The sequence below is a fragment of the Dasypus novemcinctus genome, chromosome 2, assembly GCF_030445035.2.
Source record: "Dasypus novemcinctus isolate mDasNov1 chromosome 2, mDasNov1.1.hap2, whole genome shotgun sequence".
NCBI lineage: Eukaryota > Metazoa > Chordata > Mammalia > Cingulata > Dasypodidae > Dasypus > Dasypus novemcinctus.
In genome coordinates this window covers 59536417-59562761 of record NC_080674.1, presented here as the reverse complement: position 1 = coordinate 59562761, position 26345 = coordinate 59536417, and the positions used below count along the sequence as shown (strand labels likewise).

Here is a 26345-nt window from a genome sequence, read left to right as displayed (position 1 = left end):
GACGCAGCAAATAGACACCAAGAACAGACAACCAGGGGAGGGGGGAATTAAATAAATAAATAAATCTTTAAAAAAAAATAAAAATAAAAAAAAATAAAGAGAAGTGAGTGAGTTGAATATGTTTTTAAATTGTGTAACCACCCAAAGAAATGGATAAGTGCACCTTTCTTTGTGTACATTTAGGTTCTTTTTTTTTTTTCTTTCTTTTTTTAGGAGGTACCAAGGATTGAACCAGAAGCAGGCACTTAACCACTTGAATTACATCTGCTCCTCTAGGTCCATTATATGTGCAAAAATTGAATTGGTTCTTCCCATTTTTTTTAGTCTCAAGTTATAAGGACAATCACACAATTTAGAATATTATTTAAAGGCATTATTTTGAGTAAAAATGATTGTTATAGAATTAATGACTTTATCTGACCTTAGACTGTGTTTTATGCATAGCACTATAAATTTTAAAATATGGCAAGATTTCCTTCTTCACCAATATGGCAACAAAAATTCAATTTGAGTTCCAAAGGAAAGAAGGAAATATCTAGAAATCCAGTGAATTCCAAGCAGGAAAAATTTTTAAAAAGCCTCTATCCAGTTATTTTCTAGAGAAACCACAGAAATGAATAGGAGACCTCAAAACAGCCAGAGAAAAGAGGCAGATTATCTCGCAACAACACAAAGAATTGGACTGACAGCTGTTAATTTGTAGAAGTGAACAGGGTTTCTTCTAACTAGAAGAAATTAAATCACATCTGAAACCCCAACTGCAAGGGAAAATGGATTTTTTAAATTATCCAGTCTCTGCAGTAGAGAAGGCACACTAGAAGGAAGTTGGAAAGACTACCGAATATGCTTATCTTGTATCTCCCACCTAATATGTAATCTCCTTGAAAGCAGATAGTTTGCTGACTGATCTCTGCTTAGCATCTGGAACAGTAGTTAACACATAGTTGACGCTAATTAAATATGTGCCAAATCAAAGAACCACCATCCTGTATTGGGCTTGATCTATTTGGTTTCGAGTAAGAGTTAGTGGTTGTACCACATTTCTTCTGGAGATTGAAATTTCGTTCTTAAATCTACAGGTGAGTCTTCATTTGTCAGGTCCATACTTTCTGAGAAAATTATCCTAGTTTGAGATCTCCAAAAATATTTCCAGCCTTTTTCAGTGATTTCTGATAGTTTGCAGACAAACCATTGATTGCAAAACTGTTGGGCAAATGTCTCTATAGGAATCTTTTTTTTTTTTTAAAGATTTATTTTTTATTTATTTCTCTCCCCCCTCCCCTGCCCCCCAGTTGTCTGCTCTCTGTGTCCATTCACTGTGTGTTCTTCTGTGACCGCTTCTGTCCTTATCAGTGGCACCGGAAATCTGTGTTTCTTTTCGTTGTGTCATCTTGTTGTGTCAGCTCTCTGTGTGTACAGTGCCATTCTTGGGCAGGCTGCACTTACACGCTGGGCAGCTCTCCTTACGGGGCGCACTCCTTGTGCGTGGGGCTCCCCTATGCGGGGGACACCCCTGCATGGCATGGCACTCATTGCGTGCATCAGCACTGTGTATGGGCCAGCTCCACATGGGTCAAGGAGGCCCAGAGTTTGAACTGTGGACCTCCCATGTGGTAGGTGGACACCCTATCCATTGGGCCAAGTCTACTTCCCTCTATAGGAATCTTAATGCAGCTGTTTTAATCAGATTTTTTCATTAGGACATTGCAGTATTTCTGGTCATATATAAATCTTTGACCTCTTGATATGTGCTTAGTACACTGTGCTTAACACATTACCAACATGGTTTCAGATTTTCTCCACACAACCCAGAGAACTTAAGTAACTCACTGCACGTTACAGTGCTTAAAAGAGGCAAAGCCGTGATTTGAACTCAGGTGAGGCCAAGTAGAGAATCTTACACTTCTTTCCATTGTACCACTTTTAATTGTTTATTACTTTCTTCTGTACAGACTTCATTCCTAAAATGTTTAAGACATGATACTTCAATAAAAGAAACATTGCCAATGTGGAATACTAGATTCTAATTTTGTTTATATTATGTGACTTGGATGAGGAGTTACTTAGACTTTTATATTCCTAATCTGCAGTGATGATAGAGTTTTAAAAATAGATTAGCTGTTTATGTCCCCTCCATAGGTCTATTCTAAAAACTGTTTAAAGGATTTTGACAAATGTGGCCTGTCTTAATGCAATGTCTTTAGAAGGTTTGAAAGCAAAATTGAACTCTGGCAGTTTTCCTTACCCAGAAGTCCCTAAGAACTTAGGTGGTAAAATGTCCCTTAGGAATAAAAACCTTCATGTTTTTAAATGTTCCTGCACTTGACTAGCAGGACTCGCCTTTCTCCTTATTTCCTATTCTCCAAATCTGTACCGCCTTCAGTCATCTCCATCTCAGCTATGGCACCAACATCTCTCCAAGCCAGGTATTGATCAAACCAGGAAGTTTAGGAGTTGAATCCTCTCACCTCTTCACTTCCATCCAGTTCATCAAGTCTTGTCAACTCTTCCTCAAGTGCTTCCTCTCCTTTGGTGCTTGTTCTTGTCCTTCTACGAATCATTCTTTACAGAGACAACTTTTAAAACTGGAATCACAGCCTTCCAGCAGTAGCTCCACACCTGTTCTGAGTGTATAGGGTCCCATGTAATCTTGCCTCTCCCTCCCTCTGTTCTCAGTGGATGTGCCTGTCCTCCCTCATGCTGTGTTCCAGCCGCTCTTGTTAGAGCACTGTGCTCAGGCCTGACTGAGCCTGACTGGTGCTCTCTAGCCATTTGGGTGTTATCTCAGATATCGCCTTCTTAGTGCAGCCTTTCCTGACTTATGTATCCAATTTAAATTCCCTCCAACACTATCCCATTGCCCATTTTTCTTCCATTCAGAGTGTCTAACTTTCATTTTATGTCTACTTGTTTATTTTCTGTCTCCCTGGCAAGACTAAGCTTTACATGAGCACAGAGCTCATCTGTCTCATTCATTACTGTACCTCCCCCCCGTACTGGCACATAGTACCTGTGTAATAAATATTTGTTGAGTCAGTAAGTGGATAACAGCCCTAAAAACTGTATCTGACTTTTTTAAAGCCTATTACTTTTTTGTAGCTGTTTTTTTTTTTTTTTTTGCTTGTTAATTACTGTCAAATGAGCAAAGAGTTCAGTAACAAAATAAATTTGGGAAGTGCTAAGTTAAATAAAATTAAATGATGTTATATATTACAGAACTTCACAGAACGTTGAATATGCAAATATATATAGTTAACCTCCAAAAAAGTTAACACGGTGTCAGAAGTTTGACAGTGAAGGTCTTCTTGAAAATTATTGTGTGGGGCTATTGTTCCTTATGACACATTTTGGGAAATGCTGCCTTATCAGACAAAAACCATGATTTTTGAAAGGGGAAGAGGGGCACTGTACAGACTAGACTGAGAACAGCTAATCCAGGACTCAAAAAATAATGATACCCATAAAGAAGTGTTCCCATATCCCTCACTGTTGTTGGCACTTTGTGCTAGTGTGGTACCTTTGTCATAATTGATGAAAGATTATTAAAATAATACTAGCTATCATCCATAGTTTATATTAGAGATGTTTTTTCCCATATACTACCCTATTATTAACACCTTCTGTTAGTGTCCTTTATTAGTTATAATTCATAAAAAAACATTCTTATAATTGTTCTATTAACTATAGTCCATCATGTACAGTAGCAGTCACTGTGTTATACAGTATTGTTTCATCTTTTAGTTTTTATTCTAGTAGCATATACACCTCAGTTCTTGGTTTTCTGTTGCACCTCGCCTTGACTCCTTCGTCTCTCCTATTGCATCATCATCTTGCTGCATGACTCACTTGTGTGGGCACTGGCTTGCCGCACAGGCACTCAGCTCGCCATGCGGGCACTGGGTCACCACATGGGCACTCGGCTTACCATGTGGGCACTGGCTCATGATGTGGGCACTCAGCTCGCCATGTGCACACTGGCTCACTGCGCGGGCAGGAGGCCTCAGGAGGCCCCATGGATCGAACCCAGGTCCTCCCACATGGTAGGTGGAAGCCAATCACTTGAGCCACATCCGCTTCCCCATGTGCCCTTAAGAAGAATATATACCCTGCTGTTTTAGGGTGCAGTGTTCTGTTTATGTCTGTTAGGTATAATTCGTTTCTCACATTATTGAAGTTCTCTGTTTCCTTATTGATCTTCTATTTAGATGTTCTGTCTATTGATGTGAGTGATGTTTGGAAGTATCCAAATATTATTGTAAAGGTATCTATTTCTTCCTTCAATTTTTGCCAGTACTTGCCTCAGGCATTTTAGGGCACCATGGTTAGGTGCTCATAACTATTTTTTCTTATTTTTTTATAGATTTATTTTTTATGTCTTTCTCTCCCCTTCCCCTCCTCCCCCCATTGTCTGCTCTTTGTGTCCATTCACTTTGTGTTCTTCTGTGTCTGCTTGCATTCTTGTCAGCAGCACTGGGAATCTGTGTTTCTTTTTGTTGGGTCATCTTGCTGCGTCAGCTCTCTGTGTGTGCGGCACCACTCCTGGGCAGGCTGCGCATTTTTTCACGTGGGGTGGCTCTCCATGTGGGGCACACTTCTTGCTCGTGGGTCTCCCCTACGCTGGGGACACTTCTGCGTGGCACGGCACTCCTTGCGCACATCAGCACTGTGCATGGGCCAGCTCACCACATGGATCAGAAGGCCCTGGGCTTGAACCCTGAACTTCCCATATGGTAGGCAGATGCTCCATCAGTTGAGCCACATCTACTTCCCGTGACTATTTATGATTGTTATTTCTACTTGGTGGATTGTCCTCTTTATTAATATATAGTGTCCATCTTTTTCTTTTATAATAGCTTTTGACTTAAATTCTGTTCTGTCTGACATTAGTATAGCTAACCCCTCTTTTTTTGTTACTATTTGGAATATCTTTCACTTTCAACCTATTTTTTTTAATAGCTGTCTTTGGGTCTAAAGTGAGTCTCTTGTAAACAACATACATTTGGATTATACTTTTTTATCCATTCTGCCACTCTTTGTCTTTTGATAAGGGAGTTTAAGCCATTAACGTTCAGTGTTATTACTCTATATACTGTGTAGGCAGTACTTCAGTCATTTTTTTCCTTTTTTTTTTTTTTCTCCTAAGAGGTATACTGGGGACTGAACCCAGGACCTCATATATGCAAGCACATGCTTGACCACTCAGCTACACCTGCTCCCCATCTTTGGTTTTTATAAGTTATATCTTTTTTTTTCCCTCTCTTTTCCTGTATTGCAACTTCCTTTTCTGTAGAGTTGACCTTGTATGATGTATCTTAATGTTCCCTTTCTTATTTATGATTCTGTGTATTTTTATACTTTCTTTGTGGTTACCTTGGGGTTTATATTTCACAATGCACACTTTAACCTACTAACTTTGAAAAGATACCAGCTTAGCTTCAGTATGTTCTCTGTTCTCATATTCCTCTGTTTCCCCTCTTTATTTTGTTTTGTTCCACTTTACCCCTTTTCATTTTGCATATCCTTTATGAGGAAATATGCCTTTTTCTTATTCAGTTGTGCTCTGACTCTCATAGGAGAGAAAGAGGAAAGTTGTATACAACTCTTAAGGATATAGTACTTTTGAGTTTTGCATTTTCCCTTTTAGTTACCTTTAATGATGATCTTCATTTCTTCACACTGTTCCAAACTACTCTCTCCTGTCTTTTCCTTTCAACCTGTAGAGCTTCCATTAGTAATTCTTGTAGGGCAGGTTTTTTGTTGATCACCTCTTTCAGTTTCTATTTATGTGATTATTTTATACTTTCCCTCATTTTTGAAGAATAGTTTTACTGGATAAAGAATTTTCGACTGGCAGTTTTTCTCTTTCAGTACCTTAAATATATCATACCACTGCCTTCTCACCTCCATAGTTTCTTACACGAAATTTGCTCTTCGTCTTATTGGGGATCCCTTGTATTTGACAAATCACTTTTCTTTTGCTGCTTTCACAGTTCTCCCTTTATCTTTGGCATTTGACATTCTGATTAGTGTGTGTCTGGGAGTGAGTCTGTTAGGATTTATTATGTTTGGAGTATGTCGTACTTCTTGGACATGTATATTTAAGGCTTTCATTTGAGTTGGGAAATTTTTGGCCATTGTTTCCTCAGAGATCCTTTCTGCCCCTTTTCCCTTTTCATCTACTGGGACATTCATGACATATATGTTTATGTGCTTCATGCTGTCACTCAAATCCCCGAGACATTCTTCAATTTTTCCCATTCTTTCCTCTATTCTTCTGTCTGATTTTGGATTTCTTTCTTCTAGCTCGCTTATCCTTTCTTTTGCATGTTCAAATCTGCTGTGCATCCCTTTAGAGTATTTTAAATCTCATCTATTGTGCCTTTCATTCCCATAATTTGTTATTTTTCTTTACATGCTTTCAAATTCTTCTTTTTGCTCACTCAGTGTCTTCTGAATATCCTTTATATCTTTAGCCATATTTTCTTTCATCTCCTTGAATTGATTTAGGAGATTTGTTTGAACATCTTTGTTTAGTTTTTCCAAATTCTATGTTTCCTCTAAAGTTTTAATCTGTTCCCTTGACTGAACCGTCTTCCTGTGTCTTAGTAAAGCTTATAATTTTTTGTTGGTAGCTCGGCATCTGATTATCTTGAGTTAATGCTGAAGATCAGTTTCTCCCTCTTGCCTAGGTTTTTTTTGTTGATTAGCTTTCTGATAAGGCTCTTTGACACTTGGTCCACCTTCTTCTAGACCTTTGGAATAGCCCATCTTTAACTGATCAGATTTTCTCTTCTTCCATTGATTCTTGCCCTGGATCTACAGTACAATTTTTTTAAAAAATTGTTCTTATTTTCAACGTTTCCACCTCTAGGAGAAAACTTCCTTTTTCCCTGTTCCTTCTCCAGGAATCTTGATCTGTTCTGTTTGTTTTTATGCAGAATTTTCTCCTCAGCTCCTATGATTTGTTTAAATCTCCCTCACTTAGTGCCCGGCTTTCTGTACTCTTTTTCACTCCTCTGACCCTCCTGTTTTATAGCAGTTTAGTTTTAACTACCCATACACACACACTTCTATTCTTCTCTGTGAAGCTTTTCTGCCCCAGGGAGCCAGATGGGGTCAATCCAGAAATGTGGGTCACTCCAAAACAATCCATTTTTCATTTAGGTGTTTCAGCGAACAGAAACTGGATTGAGTGAGCACACTACTTGTCAGCCCTTCTACTGTGGTCTCCCCCTCCACCACCCAAATTAGGGGCCTTTTGAATGCACTATTCCCAGCGACTTGTCTTCTACCCTGTGTCTCAGCGAACTTGGGTCCCTGTGTCTGGATATGCTATGCATGGGGTTCCAACTCACTGCTGTGAGTGGCTTTAGAGTATAGTCTGTATCCACAGTGGGGATGGCCTGTGCGCTGCCTCCAAGCAGTTCCCAAGCTGTGAGGGACCAGTGAGGGGAAAGAGAATAGACAGCCGGTTCAGGACAGAAATTTCCTATTCACTCTTTCTTTTTCTTGATTGAGCTATTGTGTGAATTGCTGGTCCTTCTCCAGCCTCTACCATCCTCCAGAGTTCTAAGCAAGTCCTTTTATTCACTGAATCTCTGGGGATGTTTTTTCAGGGATGTCTTACATTACTATGTTGATAGCATGTGGGTATATCACGTTCTTTTGAAGAGAAGGTTTGATGAAGTCCAGCTTCTTTCTTTCTTTTTTAATGTTTCATTCTTATTGTGTCCTAAGAAAGTTTTGCCTAACCCATGATCACAAAGATTTGTTTTTAGATTTTACGTTCTGTTCTGTGATCTATTTTGATTAGATTTTAGTAGATGTTGCAAGGCATAATTTGGGAAGGTCATTATTTTGCATATGGATATTCAATTTTTCCAGCATCATTTGTTTAAAGAAATACACTTTCTTCTTTGACTCGGAGCCCAATTTTTTATACTTAAAATTACTTTACAATCCACATATAAAGGTATACATAAAAGATTAAATATGTATTTCTAGAAATATCCCTATTTATATTTGTTATTACTCCTTTAGGAAATAGGTATTCTCTCTGTTTAAATTATTTTTGCATAGCTTACCACTAAGTACATATATCTTACTATTTTATGGTGCTTATGATAACCATCTTAAGCATAGAAAATTGATAGCAATTTCAACCAGCTTAAGTGAATTGAAGATTCTCATTTTCATATAAGTAGAAAACCCTTTTTCATTCATGATTCTTTTTTTCAGAGCTTCGTTTATGTGATGTTTGTGTACCAGTTCAGTGCCTTAATTATTATTTATTGAAACAAGTCATTGGTAAATATGACGATGCTAATGATTTCAACTTCATTGAGACCAATTAGCTATGAACATGCAAAATTCTGTTCAAGCACCTATATCTCATGTATATGAATTCAGACTGTTCAACAGTTATGGAGTACTTTTCTGGCATAATTAGAGAGAAATAAAAACTGTAGTTATCTTATCAGTCCCATGTAATATAAGCCTTATGGAATCTCTCAAAAAATAATTTCCTATGCTGGATTTTCCTTTCCCAGTAAAATTATAAATTAACATTTCAGGTATTCCTGTTTGAAATAGAACTTTTTGTGTGAAAAATGTCAAGGCAGGAGAATTATTCTTAAGTTTTTCAGCTGACTATTCAGTTTTTTTAAATCAACCTGAAACTCTTCTTAATGTCAAGCCCCTATAACACTTGTAAGACATGTTTCTATTTTCTGAAATGTAATAACTTCAGTAGAGCTATTTCTTAAATAAAATGTAGATCTATTATCACTAGAGGGCAGTAAACACAAACAGATTTTGTGGATTTACTTGAGTTAAGGGTGACTTTTAATATTAGCATTAATCAAAGAAAATGTAGTTTTTATAACAAAATAGTTTTAAAATTTTGTTATTTGAAATATAGGTTATAAGTTAATACAGAATTATTATCTGCCTCTAAAATATTTTTAAGGTATTTGAGAGTAAAGGGAGACTTTATAGGGACACTGGTTTGCTGTGGTTATTGCATTTAATATCTGAGATTTGACTTTGCCTCAGAGTTCTTCAAGGAGGATTTAATAATTAGATTTTCATTTGTTAAGCTTATCAATACTGTATATTTTGGTAGCCTACTTTACAGATTTGCTTCTTGATTAGTAGCAACTATAACTAGAAAGGTGTGAAATATTATAGATTGATTATATAATTAAAATATTTTCCAAAAGTATAAGTTCTTCCAAAACAATGTTATTCTGAGATATTTTAAGTGCAGTAACAGTGTATAGCCAAGAACTTACTATGTTAAGAGCTATTTTGTATAGATTCTAGGCTAAACAGAGATCAGTGGATCAATTTTGAAATATTTTTTTTTAATCATACATAAAACACAGGATTCCCATATACCACATTTTTATTGACACCTTCCATTGATGGACATTTGTTACGATTGATAAAAGCACCTTTTTATAATTGTACTACTAACTTTAATCCATGGTTTAACTTACGGTTCATTGATTTTTTGGTGCAGTTCCTTGGATTTTTTTAATTTTTTCATTTTTTTTCCAGTATGACATAGACAACCTAACAATTCACTTTTTAAGCACATTCAAATATGTAATTTGGTGCCATTAATTACATTCACAATGTTGAAGTTCTGTTTTAAATCTAATTTTTGGCAGTTTAGAACAAATCTGACTCTGCTACTGACTGACTGATCTTGAGCATGATACTTGACCTTTGAGAGCCCAGTTTCTCTTAGTAGTTTTTTCTTTTTCTCTATTCAAAAAATTGTCTTATCCCTCTTGACCTCTCTTGCAAAGTCAGTGATGTCAGCATGTGTTAATGTGTCAAACACTCATCTTCATCAGCAGAATTTCAGATATTCTGAAACAGTTTTGAAATAGTCCAGAAAGATTGGTGATCGCTTGGTTTATCTTTTTTTAAATAAAGATTTATTTATTTATTCCCTCCCCCCCATTGTCTCATCTCTGTGTCCATTCACTGTGTGTTCTTCTGTGTCTGCTTGTATTCTCATCAAGTAGCCTGAGATCTGTGTTTCTTTTTGTTGTGTCATCTGGCTGTGTCAGCTCTCCATGTGTGTGGCACCACTCCTGGGCAGGCTCCGGTTTCGCAGGGGGCGGCTCTCCCTGTGCAGGGGCCACTCCTTGCACAGGGGGCACCCTTATGCGGGGGCATCCCTGCATGAGCCCTTGCCCGCAGTAGCACTGCGCATGGACCAGCTCACCACCCGAGGCAAGAGGCCCTGAATATTGAACCCTTAGACCTCCGATATGGTAGGCGGACGCTCTATCTGTTGAGCCACATCCGCTTCCCTGGGGTTATCTTTTAAAGACTGAGAAAATGAGGGATAAAAGATGAATGGCATCTAGAGATTCTGAGGAATGATTAGAAAAAGACAGAGAAAAGAAAAACTGAATGCTGAAGGAAATTACATCTTTTCTTTTTCAACACATATACACGTATAATCATGTGCATATTTGAGAGCAGTAGATTAAAAATTAGGAAACCTGAATTGTGTCTCTCTCAAGCTGTGTCATCAGGACTTTTCTGGATCTTGTTTTCTTGTATGAACCTGATATCATCATTACATCTGTGTGTGAGGACATCTGTGTCTCTTTCATGTAGCATTCCCTGACATAAATAAGCCTCACTTTAAGTAGGGGACTGACATTGTCTGGGCATCAGCTTCGTGGCTACTCTTGTTGGTGGGATCCACTCTTTCCACGGATTTATGCACAGTGATATTAACAGGGAGTCTTTAACTCAAGACATTGTCGAGTCAGCAAGAGGATTAAGGATAAACAAACCCACCATTTAACATAGAATAATATCAGCCTGGTTATATGACAAACTGTTCATACACCAGGAAGAGCAGAGACAAAATGAGACCTAGACTTGCATCTCAGCCCTGTTGTGAATAGGACAAGTTATTTTGAATATTTAAGAGCATTTGTCTTTTCATTTCTAAAATGGGGACAATAATACTTATCTTATTGGGTTGTTATGAAGATTAGAGATAAGGTTTATCAAGTTTTTAGTATATAATAGGTGCTTAATAAATGCTGTAGTGTATTGTATTATTACAGTTTCCCCATTAAAATGGCCAGACACTAAGTCTGACTATAAGAATTGTATCTGTCTAGCCCCATCCAAATGTTTCTTCCAGGTTGTCTAGAATCTCTGTGCATCAGTATTCTGTAGGCTGTTACTGCCATGGCAGTGGGAAGGAGCTACTATTCTGTCTTTCTTAATGGGAAAAATGAAATGAGTTTTAATTTGGCTCAGAGGTTTTAAAAGAAACTGGTTCTTATTCCCTAGAAAGATGGAAACTTTGGTAGTTTTTACTTGAACCTATGAAATAATCATAGTATTTTCAAGGCTATCATCTATCAGAGTGCCAGGCACATAATAGTTGCTCCATAAAAGTCCATAGAATGAAGCCACTATCCCATTTAACAAAGAAACCACAGTGAGAGAAGGAAAACTGTGGGTGTGTTTTTGCATAATTTTTTAAAAGGACCTATTATCCTGCTGTATGTTGTTGTTATTATTGTTTAAATTATTTTGCTGCTGATGAAAAACAGTTGTCCTTTCCTGTCTCCTGCAGTTAGTGTAAACATATTGATAAGTTCTGCCTGTGCATCAGTCTTTGGGCCTGCGGTGCATTAACTACTTTGAAATACAGAGGAAGAATAAGTCATCTTTCTTGTCTCAAGGAAGAGTGCTGCCACCCCAATTTCCAGAGAGGTTGAAACCTGTGCCCTGGGGATTGCAGAGTCTGGCTACCACCCCAATGCTCTGAAAAGATGGAGCCTTCACCCCAGGGTTCAGGGAGAGCATGGCTACTGGGCAAGTGCTTGGAAGGAACAAAACATTGTTGCATAGATGGCTCAGACCTTGAAATCCAATGGAGTAGGCCCTGCTGGGGTTGGGAATTGTTTGACATCCTTGACCCCTGTTCTTCCAATTTTTCCCTGTGGAAATAGAAATGTTTATCTTATGCCTGTACTGCCTTTGTATATTGGAAGATGACAACTTGTTCTCTGGGTTCACAAGTCCACAGACAGGGGAATTATGCTCTAGGCAGATCACACAACTGATTTTGATGAGGCTGTGTACTAAACTTTTTTTCTGAAGTGACTTAATTAAGGCTTTTGGGATATTGTGATGGAATGAATGCATTTTGCATGTAAAAAGAACATGTCTTTTAGGGTTTCAGAGGATGGAGTTTGGTGGTTTGAAGCTCAGTGCACCCCAGAAAAATATGTTCTTAAATATAATCCATTCCTGTGGGGGTGAACCCATTGTAAGTAGGACCTTTTCATGAGGCTGCTTGAGTTAAGGTGTGACCCAGCTCAGTCAGGACTGGGACTTAATCCTATTACTGGAATCCTTTATAAATGGAATGAATTCAGACAGAGAGTGAGAAAGCCACATAAACAAGAATCAGAAATCAACAAAACCCAGAAGAGAAGGGAGAGACCAGCAGATGCTGCTGTGTGCTGCGGCAGATTAGCCAAAGATCGCAGGCAGCTGGTCTTCAGAAAGAAAGCACTGCGTTCGTATTCGCCTTGATGATGCCATGATTGGGCCATTTTTACGGCCTCAAAACCGTGAGCAAATATGTTCCCATTATTTAACCCGACCCATTTCATGGTATTTGATTTGAGCAGGAATCAAAACACACCTCCAAACCACCACAGTGTGTCAGATGGCTTTTCCACTCTCAGACTTGGCCCTGGCCTGGCCACGCTTTCCTCACTCTTTCTCTCAGTCTCCATGTTTCATGAGGTTAGCTTAGGCTTCTTCATAACATGCCATCTCAGAGTAGTCAGACTTTCTTACGAGGTGATTTAGGCTCCCAATAACTATCACGAAGAGACCACGGTGAAAACAGACTTCTTATGACAGCCTCACCAGTCACACAGCATCACTTGGTTCTCTTTTTACATAAGCCTGCGGAGATTGACCACAGGGCTGTGGTTTAGTTTCCTCACTGCTAAAGCAAATACCATACAATGAGTTGGCATAAACAAAGGCAATTTACTGGCTCACAGTTTTGAGGCTAGGACAGGTCCCAAATCAAGGTGTCATCAAGGTGATGCTTTCTCCCAAGACTGTCCTGGAGCTGGCCGCTGTTGATCACTGGTCCTCAGCTTGTCACTTGACAGGGTCTGTGGCAGAGTCTCCTGGCTCCTCCCTTCTCTTCACAATCTCATGATATTCAGCTTCTGGCTCCTCCCCTGCCTTCTCTCTGTGACCTTTTCTATAAGTCTTTTAGAAATAGGATTAAGACCCATCCTTACGGGGCTGGCCATACCTTAATGAAAGTAACATCATCAAAAGGTCCTATTTTATGAGCATTCACACCCACAGGAATGGGTTACGTTTAAGTACATGTTTTTTCTGGGGTACATAGCTCCAAACACACAGATGGTATAGTTCATTAGGAGGCATCTTTGGAGACCAGCTGGCACATTAAGAGGTTAGATCATTTGTCCAGGCTCATGCCCTAAAGCATTTGAACTCAGAACCCCCATCTTTAGGGTACCTTTGTGAACTTGGGAAAGTTGTTTTCTCTGTTTCACTTTGTATGTAAGAGGATTGGAGATGGTAGTGAAGGTACTTTCCATCTAAGTCTGTAAGTCTGTGAATTGAGATGCTGGAAGTAGGAATGGAAAGAAACATACTGAAGGAAAAGACATTTTATAAAAGGTAAGCTTTGGGTAAAGGAAGAAAGATAATATGGTAGAGGGAGAGCATATCAAGGTTACTCAAGGATTCAAGTCAATGATTTATATTAAACATCTAATAGTGTCTGACTAACATTTAGCACCTATTAACTAATAGGAAAGAGTCACAGCGTTCTGTCCCTGGGATAGTGGAAGTATTATGGGATCACTGACTGAAATGAGAGTAATTATAAGAGCTAATTTAAAAAGATGGATTAATCAATTTTGAAAAAATTTGAAGTGACTGGCAAGAACTTCAAGAGGGTAGAGTATCTTATGGTCATTAGGAATCTGGCACTAGTGTTCAGGTTAGAAGTGGTCACTGAAGAGTGTGGGCCTAGGAAATTGTTTGTGGATATCCAGACCTGAGGAATGAATATTAAACAACAAAGAAGGCATGGTCAGAGGAGTGGGAAGAAAATCAAAGAAGTTCATTGTCCTGGGAGTTGAAGGGGAGTGGCAAGAGTGACCAAACAGTAATGAACACTTCAAAGGACTTGAGGAGAATGAAATAGTAGCCAAAAGGAGGACCTTAGTATTTCCGTGGGGACAGTTTTAGTGGCGTGTTGGGGTTTAAGTTATTTTGCAGAGGACTAAGAGGAGTGCAGGAAATGAACACAGTAAGTGTGAACGGCAGCTGAGGACTTTGGCATTAAAGGACCAAGAGGAAGTCAAAGAGGCAGAGTTGTAAATGAATGATTACCATGACAGCATATTATTTAAGACAGACAAACCTTAAATGTCAGGAAGACAATGGAGTAACCATATCAGCAAGTCGCAGAAGTGCAGAATAGAAAGTACAAATTTGGTGATGGAGATGGAGAGGAATGGGCAGCATTTCATGCTAAAATAGAGTAAAAGCTAGATTCCCTTCGTTTCTCTTCCACGAGACCTTTTAGTAAAAAAGGTACAGAATAATACCATTCCAAACCAAATTAGAAAATAATTGCTTTTCTCGAAAGAATTTAGATTTCTTGTTTAACCTTCCTTACAAAATATCTGATTACTGAAGTTAAATTTTGTATTCCTAAGATCCATTATTATTCTTTTCTTGACTTTGTGTAAGACCTTCCTCATTTTATTGCACTTTGCATTTTTTGCATTGAGCAAGTCTGTCAGTGCCGTTTTGCCAAGAGCATGTGCTCAGTTTGTGTCTTTGTGACATTTTAATTAAAGGTATGTATTGTGTTATTTTTAGACCTAATGCTATTACATACTTAATAAACTACAGTATAGTGTAAACATAACTTTTATATGCACTGGGAAACCGAAAAAAAATTCGTGGGACTCACTTTATTGCCATATTCACTTCATAATGCTGGTCTGGAACCAAATCCACATTATCTCCGAGGTGTGCCTGGACAGTCATAAAAAAGTCCTCTGCTGATCAGAATATACGTCCTGTAGTCTGTGCACAAAACTGCAATTTTTAACCACGCAATGGTTTGGCTTTCATAGTCTCCCTATCTCCATCATTAGATATAGTAAATCTTCCCCACCCCCAGCATTTTAAGGTTATGGAACTCAGATACATAACGATAGAAACAAAAGGAGCCAGGGGCAGCTCTGTCACACAGGTGGGGGGCTATATCATTTCCATTTGTGAATTATGGGCAAAGTAGTATTTTATAGTCACAACTATGCTTTATATGTTGGACTAGGGAAGTACCTTGGTTATATCAGTAGGGAAGCCTCTTGTTTTGGATTTGTGCGAGGGAGGCAATTAAAATGCTGATTGCAGTTTTCAGAGCAGTGTTTATTTTGAAGGAAAAGACGTAAGAGAATATAAAATTCATAGAAATGTTTCCAAAATGATGGGCAATCCTTATTTACCAATGAGCCACGAGTTTCTAAGAGTTTTATGGTCGTTATTTATCTTTGCCAAGAGGGAAACCCCATTCATTTTTTTCATGCTGCAGCCTTAGCACTGTAAGCATACCATTATTAAACGGTGTTTACCCGAGGCGAGGACGAAAGCCTCCTCCCCAGAGGGCTGCCCTGCCCACCAATCACAAAGCAGCCTGTGCTTACTCTCCATCCCTTGCCCTCACCAATGAGGGATGGAATGCGATTGGTGCAGAGTTGGGTTTTATGGGAGGGGTTTCTTGTCACTGTTCACGGCTTCCCCGCCGTTCCTTATTTGGTAGCTTTTGACAGAACTAGTCTTTCTTGCAGCTAAGCATCTTGACATACATTATTCATTAAGCCTTGGAGCTCTGGGAGAGAAAGATGCAGACCCTTAGATCTTTGGATACTTCTTTATCACATGAATTTTCTTTATTCAGAATAGTTGTTGAATTTTATTCCATTCTGGAATTTTACAAATGGCATGTATTCAATGGGAAGTCTACTCGGTGGGATCTAATGCTAGGTTTTCTTATGTATACTTAATTACCAAAAATCTTTTAAAACCCACAAGCTCCGTGGCTCGTGGAGGTTGTAAAGTATCAAGGTTTTGAATATACACGTATTTTAAAACTTACTGTCAATATATACATATCATCAATCAAAAATGCCTGAAGCAAACTATTTGCTGTCAGTGTCTTGGGGCTACATAAAGGTAAGATTTATTTAGCTTTGAAAACTCCTGATTACTCTTTGGTTATGTAACCGATTGTTTCAATAAATTATAATGGAATCTAAGCAATCTTTTTTCTTAGAAGAAATATGTGATTTTAGTGATTAAGATTGGGAGAGTGTATAACTTGTATTGGTTGTAGTTTTCATGTAAAAATGGCTTTTAAAATATGCAGTGGTTTTGTTTGTCATATGGCAGAGGTTTGAGTTATGGTATTTCAAATACCAAGGTAATTAAATAACTATTGGAAATAAATTATTGGACCAAATTACTTATACTGGTTTATGGATTCTAGTTAGTGTAGAACTTTTAAAGTAAATAAATTTGTGTCTTCTTTAAAAATCTGTACTACTTTAACCTGATGGGAAGTTTATTGTGTTTTTTTTAAACCCTTGGATAAAAAGCTCTAGATGACATTAAAAGCTGGTTTTACTTGATTATTTAAGTGACATATTACTAAAATGAAAACTTTATTTGCAAAACTGAAAAAGACGTTATGTTTGTTTGATACACTTACTTTTATTAATCCCAAGAAATGAATTAATACTCTAAATTTAATAAGATTGTATTCATGCTTGATAGATTTTCCTCATGCTTTGTGGTAATGTTAGCATGGCTAGAAGCAGGAAGTAGAAAAACCTTATTCATTCCCAAATAAAGGACATCATTTCAGAAACTGAAGTTTATTATTGAATATTTGAGCCAATCACAGTACATATTTTTTTAAGATTCCTTTTCTACTACTTTAAGTATTCTGATTGAAATATTTTTTGTTTTCTTTGTTTCTTAATTTTTAAAGGAAAATTTCCCCTTTCTGTGAGTTTTACTCAAATTCTGAGAAAACTTATATCAGTTCTAGTTGTCCAAATAGTCATGATTCCCCATCTCCCTTAAATCTATGGATGGTACAGATTTTTAAAATTGTGTTTAAAATAACATAACTTTCATTACTTGAATTTTGGTAGTTACCTCTTGGTTTAAAAAGTAAAATTGAAAAACACAGAGAAGTATAGAAAGGAATAAAGGAAACCTCCATCATATTTCCCAGAATTCATCTCTGAGTTTCAAGATAACTCATAGTTGAAGCATTTTTGAAGGGTTTCACATTTCTATTGTAATTATGAACAATAGCTCCAAGAATTTAAATACAGAATTATAATGCTTATCTTTTTGAAGAAAATTTTTGCTGGACATATTTGTGTATGTTTTTAATGCTATACCTCTTTAAGAATGACAAATATAGATACATTAAGTTTTATTATGATTTTGAGGATTTTTATATAGCCATTACAGTATTATGTTAAATAGCTATGAATCTTGTGTATCATAGTGTAATCAAATAGTTTTTCTGCGGAATATTGTAGAGAAAAATAAGTCTTTTCTTAGTTATATAGTAAGATGATGTGTGATATACCCAGTAATTCATTGGCATGAATGTAGAAGTACAAGGGATTAAATTTAAGAATATTTTAATTTTATTTTATTGCTTTATTTTGTTTCCTTAATCTTAAATGCAAAACACAGATTGGAGAACTGGAGTCTAAAAAAGGGCAGTATTCAAATACAACGGCATTTTCACTTTCCTTTAGGCCTTAAATGCTATATATATTCTGATGCATAATGAGAACAAAGGATTTGAAAGGATTCACTTAGAAATATTCCGTTTTTTCCCCTTGTTGCAACCATATTTTGTATGTTGTTTTCAAATTATTTAGACCAAAGAAATCAGAATAATCAACAGAAAATATCTAGAGGTCACCTTTAAAAAATCCCTAAGTGCTTGACTAAATTACTCATTTTGCAACCAGTTCTTTTGAAAAGTAGGTCCATATTTTTACTATTCTGAATCTGTTAATTTAGAACTGTAGCAGTGTTCCAGGAGGAATACATTTTACCCTCTTTTCTAATCATTACCCTTCCTTGGTGATAATTTTGTGTGTCCTAAGTGTGACACAGTTCTCTTAAGATGAGAGAAATTCCACTTATATTTAAAAATGATTGGTTGAATGGTTTAGCATGTTGCTCTCTTGAATAGCCAGTCATATGTACATGATGCAAAAACAATGAATGGAATATGCAGTCTGTCATTTTTTCTCTGTATAATAGTTGGATTCCTATCTCTGCCTTTTTTTTTTTTTCTTTGCCTTTGTTGTCTGTACTAATTGACTATGTGGATTGTATAAGCAAATTGCCAGGAAAATTACACCTCATTCTTCATATTCTTCCAGAAATATCCAATAATGGTGTAGTCTGGCAGGAGCATGGACATTTTTCTGCTTGAGCATATGAAAACATATTCTTCATGCCAGGTTGCTTCTGTGAAAAATCTAGTCTCTATATCTAAATCGTCTAATTGCCCTCTTCCCCCTTAAATTGTCATCATTATTAATTTACTCAGCGCATGAAGAACAGTGGGTCCTGTATAGACAGCTGAGAAGCTGGGAGTGGTGGCAGAAAGCCTCACCTATTATCCTGTCTTATAAAAAGGGTGTTGATCATGACCAGGTAGTTCTTTATAGAAATGTTCAGCTCATAGCATAGACAATTTCAGGTCAAAGAGAGAGATTTCATTGAATGCATATTTAAAATATTAAGTAGACTCTCTCTTTCATGTGTGCTCTGGCTAAAGAGTATATTTTTTTCCAAGGGTGAATTTCATACATTAAGCAAGGACTCACTTACTTTCAAGGCATTATATATGGTTTTTAGAGTTACGAATGCTTTTATGGGAGGGCCAGGAAAGCTAGATATTTAGATATATTTTTAGGGCTTTAACTATAGTCAGATCCTTCATTCTATTTGTACTATAGTGATAAAAATCTAATATTGCTATAAAAGCCCCCAAAGTACCAGAAAGCAAGCCGGTAAAGAAAAAACTCAAATAAAATTGAGTACTTGCTATGTATCAGGCTAAATATGAGACACTGTATCAGGCTAAATATGAGACACTGTTAGTTCATTCAGTTAGTTGATTGCCTATAATTTACACAAGAAAATAGAACTTTGTAGAAGATGGACAGATTATTTTTAGAGCACTATTATAAACTTCTTGATTAGAATACTCTTAGAAGGCCCTCAATTTTTTTCAAGTGGGTCATAATACACGATGCTAAGTGTAAAACACTATCAACAATTTTTTATATACTGCATGATGCTAATTTTTAAAATATACTTGAACATCTAGACATAGGGGAAAAAGGCATGGAAGGCAGTAGAGCTAATTATGGTTATCTGAGTAGTGGGGACATGTGAAATTTTTTCTGTATAGCTTTCTAGATTTTTTGTAGCACATACACAATTTATAATCAGAAACAGGTTATAAAAATACATGAACAAAGACAGTGAACTTTGTGTTTCTGGATTTGAAAACAAGCTCCCTAGGCCTATAAATGAGCAACCAGGAGAATTTGTATTGGTCATGGCCAGTTCTTCAGTTCTGACTGAAGAATGCTAATATGTATCTCTTGTATCTAATAGACTATTGAAATGTTTTTATTGGTCTCTGAGTGTTTTATGATGAGAGTTAAATTCTTACACCTAATGTAGAGGGTCAATAAGGTTGTCTTTGGAAGTGATTTGCCCATTTATACTGAGTTGGGCCTCCTTGGTATGATTACACAGAGTTGAGATTTTCCTTTGAATTCTAAATAAAATAATGAAATATGAGTTAGAGATACATTTCAGACATTACTGAACAAAAAAATCACTGCTCTCTATTATCTCCCCCCCCAATTTAAATAATAATTTATGGTGAAATTCAAATTTTGAATTTTACTGTATTCACTTTTAAAGTCTACATCTAAATATTATATCAAAATGTGTTTGACTTTTGAATCAAGTATCTAATAGTAATAGTTTATGTATAGAAAAAAACATATTGTTCCTGTTTGTTAAGAGAAATATAATGAGAGGAGAAATATTAAGATATATTTAAATTCCCAGTTGGGCTGCTGTTTGGAATCAAAGGAAGACATTAAGAAATTGTTGAGAAGTGGGGAAGCATAAAGCCTTTGAGAATACTGGATTTTGATAATGCTGTGTGGTGGTGGTAGAATAATTCCTGTGTTTCTTTGGATAAAATAGACACCATGTTATCAGCAAAATAAATTGTAAAGTAATGAAGTAGAATACTGAAAAGTAATTCATTTTCTATTTGTGTGACTTCGGGAATTACATTGGCAAATTCTGTGGCTGTTGGGAACCAATAAATATGATATTCCCTTCGTTTGTAAAAATCATTGAAAAGGAAACATTATATGGTATCTCTTCCAATATCTTATTTCTCTATAGTTCTGGAATAAAATTTGTTCAATTTTGCTTTGGGATAAAAGACTACATTTTAACCTCTGGCCAGTATATTGTGCTAATGATAAATACATAGCATGCTTTATTGTGAGACAACACTTTCATGTACCTACAAATCAGTTTTTTTTTCCTTTTTAAAATACTAATAATACATCTTAATTCCTCTTTTTCCCCTTAATTAATGTCTTTGAAGGTCTAAATCTGTGCTGTCCATTACAGTAGCCACTAGCCACTTGTGACTATATAAATTTAACTAAAGTAAAACAAAATAAAATAGACTATTCAGTTCCTCATTTGCCTAGCCACATTTCAAGTGTTCAGTAGCCACAAGTGGCTACTGGCTACTGTAATGGACTGTACAGGTGTAGACCTTTTCTATTATCACAGAAAATTCAATCGGATAACACTGGTCTAAATTGGCAGGACAATATAAAAATTCTTTGCACATATTTTCCTGTATCTTATGATATATTTAGATTACTCCACTTAATTTTTTCTCTCCTATCATTTGATTTTATCTTTGTTTTTCAGTTTAAAAGGATGCTTAATCGGGAGCTCACCCATCTCTCTGAAATGAGTCGGTCTGGAAATCAAGTATCAGAGTATATCTCAAACACATTCTTAGGTGAGAATGTACTTTTTAAATTTTCCTTTGATAAATGTTCATTTTTGGAGGGGCATGGGAGCACCAACTCATTGTGGAAACCAAACAAACATTGAGAATTCCATTTGTTTTCATTCCTCATATTAATAATTTGAGCACCTAAGCCTTAGAATCCAAAGTGACAATGTACATTTTTTATCTTTATGGATTTTCTGAATTGTGGTTTTATATTACCAGTTTTTTCCAAAGTACTGATTTATAAAATGCATTTTATAGAGAGATCTCTGCGTTTCAACAAATATTAGTGAGGCAGATACAATTGCTAAAGAAAAGCTTGCTGATAAAAAGCTGAGAGTTTGGTGTTCTGGAACACACTCCCTGTCCCCACCACCCAATCCAGATAAAGGATAATAAATGAAAGGCAGTTACTTGAACATATTATTTTGTTTGTTTGTTTTTTTATTTATTTCTTTACCCACCCCCCAGTTGTCTGCTCTCTGTGTCCATTCGCTGTGTGTTCTTCTGTGACCACTTCTGTCCTTATCACCAGTAATCTGTGTTTCTTTTTGTTGTGTCAGCTCTCCGTGTGTGGCACCATTCCTGGCCAGGCTGCACTTTTCTTTTGCACTGGGCGGCTCTCCTTACGGGGCGCACTCCTTGCACGTGGGGCTCCCCTACGCAGGGGACACCCCTGCGTGGCAGGGCACTCCTTGTGCACATCAGCACTGCGCATGGGCCAGCTCCACACGGGGTTTGAACCATGGACCTCCCATGTGGTAGGTGGATGCCCTATCCACTGGGCCAAGTCCGCCTCCCTGAGCATATTATTGATTTGAATTCACTTCAAAACCAAATTGCTGTGATATTTAATTAGCATATGTACTAAACACATTTATTGAACACATTCTATGTGTAAGGCTGAGTTAGAGGAGCTCACTGCGTTGGATGGATGAATGTACTGAGACATCTTAGATCTTTCATTAGAAAACAATTAGTTGGTAAGTGTATTTTACTTACCAGACAGTATTGGAGATTTGATCTTTATAAAACCTTGTTATATTATAACACTTATCTTACTGTAGCATAGAAAACATAAAGTTGCTCAAATAATCCAAGGTACCTGAAAATGCTCTTTTTACTCCCACTGTATGCAGTTAGCTATTATGTTTACACACTGTTGTTTTTATGCCTGGTGTGTATGAAGTTTCTACCATTTCAAAGTAGGTACTGTAACTGAAATCCTCAATTAGCAAGGGCAATTTTCAAGCCACTAAGTGAATTTCAAATGTGAATGGAGTTGATGGCCAGTGGCAACAACCAGCGTCCCTTGCTTTTTCAGAGTTTGCTATCATGATAAGTCCTGTAAGAAAAATTTTATTAGGTCATTCTATCAAAGAAGTAACCATGGAAAATTTTGGTATTATTTTTCAGTACTTATTCGCTTAATTTTGCATTTGAGGGTATCAAATTAAGTTCACATCAAATTGTGAGCACTTAACAGTCCAAAAAGATTTTTAACCTGGAAACATTCCCTAGACATATAATGATCAATTAAAACCTATCCAGTTATGTGTGTTATGATTAAAAAGTTTTGAATTAATAATAAATGTAGAATCTTAAAAATTTTTTCAAGATAAGCAACATGAAGTGGAAATTCCTTCTCCAACTCAGAAGGAAAAAGAGAAAAAGAAAAGGCCTATGTCTCAGATCAGTGGAGTCAAAAAATTGATGCACAGCTCTAGTTTGACTAATTCCAGTATCCCAAGGTTTGGAGTTAAAACTGAACAAGAAGATATCCTTGCCAAGGTAAGATGATTTCAAGGATCATGACTGTAAATATGTGATGATGCCTTTTAATGACTTTAAATTCCTTCTCTTGTACTTAGATGGAAGAATCCATAAATTTGCATATTTTGAAGATGGGTGTGCACATTTTAAAGCTCTTTCTAAATTATTGGGGTTTCAATATGTAGATTTAGATGATTTGGTATGTGTGTTCTGTCCTTTTTTGCATCTACATTAGATTGTTTGATTTTTAAAGAGTTCGTAATTACTGTGTTTTCTGGGTTTTAGGAGAATGGTTAAGGTTTTGTAAATTCATTTTATCCTCTGAAGAAATGCTTTGAGGCTAATATTCAAAGTATGTAAATAAGTTGTATTGTCAAAGTCATAAGATTAAACACTACTTATCAGTTTTCATTAAAGTGTACTTGCCTAAAGTTTGCCTGTACTTGCAGTGTGCATCTGTCACATATAAATGAATCATACAAAAATTAACACTTTTCATTAAAATCAGTAATTTTTAAATAATGTTCATTCATTCATTTTCCACTTGTGCTTTCTGATTTTTTGATATCTTTTCTTAACCCCAGGAACTAGAAGATGTGAACAAATGGGGTCTTCATGTTTTCAGAATAGCAGAGTTGTCTGGAAACCGGCCTTTGACTGTTATCATGTACACCATTTTTCAGGTAACATAATTGAATTCTGTCACATTTCTTTTATCTGGAGACTTAATATCCAGTCTGTGTATTATGCATGTATTCTCTCTTCTTCTTTTGCTTATTTTTCTTGGTTGATTTTGATCCTTTTTTTGGTCTTATCTATTCCTTTACAAAGGAACAAATAAGAATATAGAAAGGTAGAGAGTGGGTAAAAGACAAATCAATGTTGTCATTTTTTTTCCATTTAAGAAAAAGATGTGGTTTGGAAAAAATGAAGGGATTCCTTAAAAATAACAGTTAAAAACAATCTACATCACCCTAACTAGATAATTAGGTGGTAACTTAAAAAAAAAAAAAAGAATATGCTTCCTGCTGGCTCAGCTTTGAATATAATTTCTTCAACCACTTTTTTTTGTGTTCACTTCTCCATATCCATTTCTCACTTCGTTGCACTTTTATCAAGGTTGGAATTTTTTTTTTTTTTTTTTTTTTTGAGATACTGGGGGCCGGGGATTGAACCCATGGTCTCATATGTGGGAAAATGGCACTCAACTTGACACTTGAACCACATCCACTCCCCAAGATTGGGATTTAAATGTGAAATTGAGGCTGTAGATACCCTGGGACTGGAATGGCAAACTCCACCCCTAACGAGAATGTTGAGCTTCAATTACTGTGATCCTGTAACTGACTCAACGGGATTGGCCTGCAGCTGCCCTCATGACAACAGAACATGGAAAGCATTACGGTTGGCGGCTTCAGGCCCATCTCACAACATCTGGGGGAAAGCATCACTCAGCTCCAAATGGTCAACTTGATCCGGTTTTGTCCCCAAAGTGCCTTGAATCTTTCCCAGGGTTTCCGTTTTCCTCACTAAGCATCGTGAGGGTTTCCATTCCTGGGTTGTCAGCAACACTGACATGTTGCTTTTTTGGCTAACATTCTATGGAAAAATGTTTTACATTAAGACAAAAAGAATTGTTGAAAGGGTCTCTTTTCCTACAGGAACGGGAATTACTAAAAACATTTAAAATTCCAGTGGACACTTTAATAACGTACCTTATGACGCTGGAAGACCATTACCATGCTGACGTGGCCTATCACAACAACATCCATGCCGCAGACGTTGTCCAGTCGACTCATGTGCTGCTGTCTACACCTGCTTTGGAGGTAAATCTTCCTGAAGTTTCAAGAACACTCACTTGCCACTCATAAAAGTCTCTTATACTTGTATCCATAAGGTTTACAGTGCAAAAAATAATAATAATAATAATAATATGATTCTCTAGACCTATAGTGAGTTACAGGAAAAAGAAATGTTTTTGTGGCTAAAAAACAGTTCATTTTTGGATGAATCCTGCCTGTGAAAGTTGATGAGAGATTTCGGCATTCATCTGTTTGTGTTATTGCTTCTTTGACCTGATTCAGCGGACATTTCATAAAGCCCATCTGGCTTATTCAGTTTTGGTTGGTCTGTTTTCTTAAAATTGAGTCTGATGGCTTTTGTTTTTATAGTTCGACAGACTATTCTATAAAATATCTATACGTAGCACGTTGATTTTTTTTCCCAGAGAATTCTTAAATGTTTTACCAAATCCTTGGAAGTTGTTCCCTTAAGTGTTTACTAAAGCAATTTGATTTACTTAATTGTTTGGGGGGAAATAATTCTCTTTTACTTTTCTATTTTACAGTTAAGGTTGTTTTCATTATAAATCTGTGTTAATACCTTATCATTTGGCTCAGTAGTTCTCAATTAAGGGCGAATTTGCCGCTCCCTTTTCCTCTAGGAAAAAATATACCGAGGTCTGGAGACGTTTTTGGTTGTCACTTCTTGGGGTGGGGGAGGGGTGTGCTACTGGCATCTCCTGAGGAGAGGCCAGGGGAGCAGCCAAGCACCCTGCAAGGCACAGGACAGACGCCAACAGCAATTACCTGGCTGAGCTGGGTGAAAGAAAGGAGTTGTTCAGGTCTTACTAGTTTTATATATATTTTCACAATATTTTTAAATATTGTAGATACCTTTTTTAAAAAGCTATTATTTTATTTAAAAAAGAATTTCAGACACTCCTTTTATAATATTTTCTTAAAGTATAACCAATGAAAAATATTTAGTCATGAGATGTAATAAAATTAGGTAAACTCTTTTCTTCCAAGATTGTACTTATAAAGTTCATGGACATCTCATTATCTAAGTGTCCTTTTCTGACATGTTATATTTTGAAGCTTCATTTTGTTTTCTCTTTAAATTGTAGGAAGTTTCCCATTTTTTTATGCTTTTTATTGATAATATTATAGTATAGTAATGTTTTCTACATTGTCTGATTTTCCAGGCCGTGTTTACAGATTTGGAGATTCTTGCAGCACTTTTTGCTAGCGCAATACATGATGTAGATCATCCTGGTGTTTCAAATCAGTTTCTGATCAATACAAGTAAGTGGCGTTTGTTTTGCAGAAAAAATTCTTTTTATGTTTTAGAAGACTGAGGGAACTTTATACCTCAAATGTTTTCCTTTATTCCATATAGAGCCATAATGTTTTTGAGATATGGAAATATGTAGGGCTTTTTAAAACAGATTTTATTGATACATATTAATAAAGATAAATCCATCCAAAGTGTATAATCGGTGGTATTTGGTATAATCACATGTTGTGCATTCATCACTTCA

The 26345-nt window shown here is 36.5% G+C and overlaps 1 protein-coding gene across 9 annotated transcripts in view; it reads left to right on the top strand.

The window, feature by feature from the left end:
* PDE4D (phosphodiesterase 4D) overlaps positions 1 to 26345 on the top strand; it is a 1544760-nt gene that overhangs the window by 1500130 nt on the left and 18285 nt on the right. For all 9 annotated transcript variants that reach the window (XM_071208178.1, XM_071208182.1, XM_058309211.2 and 6 more), the window contains 5 exons: positions 21163 to 21256; positions 22869 to 23041; positions 23608 to 23706; positions 24685 to 24849; positions 26010 to 26109. In XM_071208178.1, coding sequence (XP_071064279.1) covers positions 21163 to 21256; positions 22869 to 23041; positions 23608 to 23706; positions 24685 to 24849; positions 26010 to 26109 — 631 coding nt within the window. The remainder of the gene's footprint in view (positions 1 to 21162; positions 21257 to 22868; positions 23042 to 23607; positions 23707 to 24684; positions 24850 to 26009; positions 26110 to 26345) is intronic.